The 2,500-nt window shown below is 47.5% G+C and overlaps 1 protein-coding gene across 1 annotated transcript in view; it reads right to left on the reverse strand.

The window, feature by feature from the left end:
- The window catches only part of LOC130384903 (transmembrane protein 132C-like), a 108,559-nt gene that overhangs the window by 12,148 nt on the left and 93,911 nt on the right, over positions 1 to 2,500 (reverse strand). The window contains exons 5-7 of the mRNA XM_056593300.1: positions 1,559 to 1,622; positions 1,336 to 1,467; positions 26 to 103 (exon numbers count right to left, since the gene is read on the reverse strand). Coding sequence (XP_056449275.1) covers positions 26 to 103; positions 1,336 to 1,467; positions 1,559 to 1,622 — 274 coding nt within the window. The remainder of the gene's footprint in view (positions 1 to 25; positions 104 to 1,335; positions 1,468 to 1,558; positions 1,623 to 2,500) is intronic.

Raw genomic sequence — 2,500 nt, forward strand, 5'->3', positions numbered from 1 at the left:
GGGTCTGGGGGCAGGGGGCTGGTACCTGTATGGTGGTGATTCCCAGGTCCCTGCCCATCAGAATGCGTCCTTCTATCAGTTTGGCGATACGAGGGTGCTCCACCTGCAGAACAGACCATAATAACAGTCAGCTTGTACAAAGCCCCCCCCCACACACACACACACACACACACATTCCCCCACCCCCCCGACCCTCCACTGCCCGTTCCACCGATTCTTAAACAGGATTTTCTAAAACCCCAGGTTAATTGTTGACCTTGTCTATGTCTAGATGTATGCCAGCCATGATGTTTGCTCACCTCACCTCCTCTCGCTTGAGACCTGCGGTCCGTAACTGGGCAGTTGGCCCCCCAATGACGTCCATTATATTCCAAACCAGTGTTCAGCAGCTCTCATAGCTGTAGGTATGTTTTTTCCAACCCAAGTTAGCTCCTAAGAACTGCCCTACCTAGGTCGTTTTCTCCAACAGGGCCCACAAACAAACACATCCACACGTTCTGATTCTGTGTTTACAAGCCACTGCTGCGCATGCTCCCAGACGGGAGACTCAGTTGCCCACAGTAAGAATCCGTGAACGTCAAACGTCCTGATTACAAGCACGGTGATTCATTTAGGAGGGAACTGTGGATTTCTTTATGGCTTTGACCCACCGGTGGCAATGATCCGGCTCAGTGGGAGAAGAGAGGCTTGTGTCAGGTGGACGGGCTCGTTTACGTGTATTCATTCAACCGGGAAACGAGCACTTCATTTGGAGTCTGATCTGAGAGCTGCTGAATGCTCATTTGGAGCGGATGCCAATGGCCCGCCGACTGCCCAGTCTCAGACCATGTGACACCGCGAGAAGTGGGGTGTCCAACAGAAACCATGGCGGATTTACATCTAGTCATAGAGCGAGTCAACAATTAACCCGGGGTCTTAGCCAACCGGAAAAATCCTTTGACTGTTATAGTATTGGTTGAGGTGTGATGCTCCCTTTTACCCATACGCACACATGCAAAACACACACCCACACACACACATACAGACACATTAGCGCACAGGCACACGCAACTACACTGTGTAAAGCGCATTGGAAAGCAGGTAATATAAATTATATACATTTGTATATAAATAACTTTGATTATTCGATGAAACAATGCAGCCAACTGACACCTATTTGTAGACTGAATTAAAACACATTGTGTACGCTGTGAGTCTCTGTGTTGGTGCAATTACTGAGCATTTTTGGCCAGCCAGGTCATGTAGAGACCAAAGTTGTTCCAATGATGGGCAGCCATCCGACACAGAAGTAGTGTGTGTTTCTGTGACTGTGTGTGTGTGTGTGCGTGCGCCCACCTTCAGCTGGTCCAGTACCAGGTCTGTGATGTCCGCCTGCCAGCCGCTTCCCAGCATGTACACCATGTCCCCTCCCGGGTCGGCGGGCTCGGCCACAAAGTGGGTGAGCACCCGGACCAGAGCGTACTGGTACTGGGGGCCGGGGGAGAGCAGGGCGTTAGTCAGCTGGTTAAGATAGAGGGCCTCTTCATACCACAACGGCGGTGTGACGAACAGGGAATACCTGGAGGGCACAGCCTTTTCCCTTCCTCTCGTCTTCCTCGTCATCGTCACTGTCCCGAGTGGGTCTGGAGAGAGAGAGGGAGGGCGAGAGAGGGCGAGAGAGAGAGAGAGAGAGAGAGAGAGAGAGAGAGAGAGAGAGAGAGAGAGAGAGAGAGAGAGAGAGAGAGAGAGAGAGAGAGAGAGAGGGCGAGAGAGAGAGAGATGGAGGGCGAGAGAGAGCGAGAGGTTGAAGAAATAGGAGACAACAGAGTTAGTGAAGCATAATTGTTATTGCAAGATTCTGAGCGAGACGTCCTGTTATCAAATGAGCAATGAGTGTTCAAAGATCGAAGTAGTTCCGTATCGAGGCAAAGCAGTTATTCTCATAGAGCATTTCACTCACTAAAAGCTAACAGATGGCTGAGGGATTTCTAACAACTGACACAAAAATGACAGCTCTTAAATCTAACTCATAGCACCTTTGAATCTAGCAAGAGCACCACTGCTCACATAGAGTAAAGTGACACTTTAAAAACACAATAATGTTTTTTTTCTATTGAACTCCGCTACAATATAATACTTTTCTTATGAATTACGATATGAATTACGTGTTAAACAAAGAACTGTGTCATAACACTGTCTACCCATGAGCTATATCATAGTTTTTCACTCACTTAAACAATTCTTCTTGTGGTTGGGTGCAGGATTTTAGCAAGGGCTTCAAAGTAAAAGCGTGATCCATGGCATAAATAGTAGCTGGTGATGGCTTGTGATTAATCCATCTGCTTGGCTTTCCGCCGAAACATAGTCCCTATGGAATGGTTTTATAATATTCAAAGATGTACTACTTTTAACGTAACAATAGATATCGTGACGATTCTGAGACTGGGCTTCAAGATGCATCCACCAACAACCAATTAAAATCTCTTTTCCTCGCTACATTTGTATGGAAATAAAATAATCT

Source organism: Gadus chalcogrammus, chromosome 6, assembly GCF_026213295.1.
Source record: "Gadus chalcogrammus isolate NIFS_2021 chromosome 6, NIFS_Gcha_1.0, whole genome shotgun sequence".
In the NCBI taxonomy this organism is placed as follows: Eukaryota; Metazoa; Chordata; class Actinopteri; order Gadiformes; family Gadidae; genus Gadus; species Gadus chalcogrammus.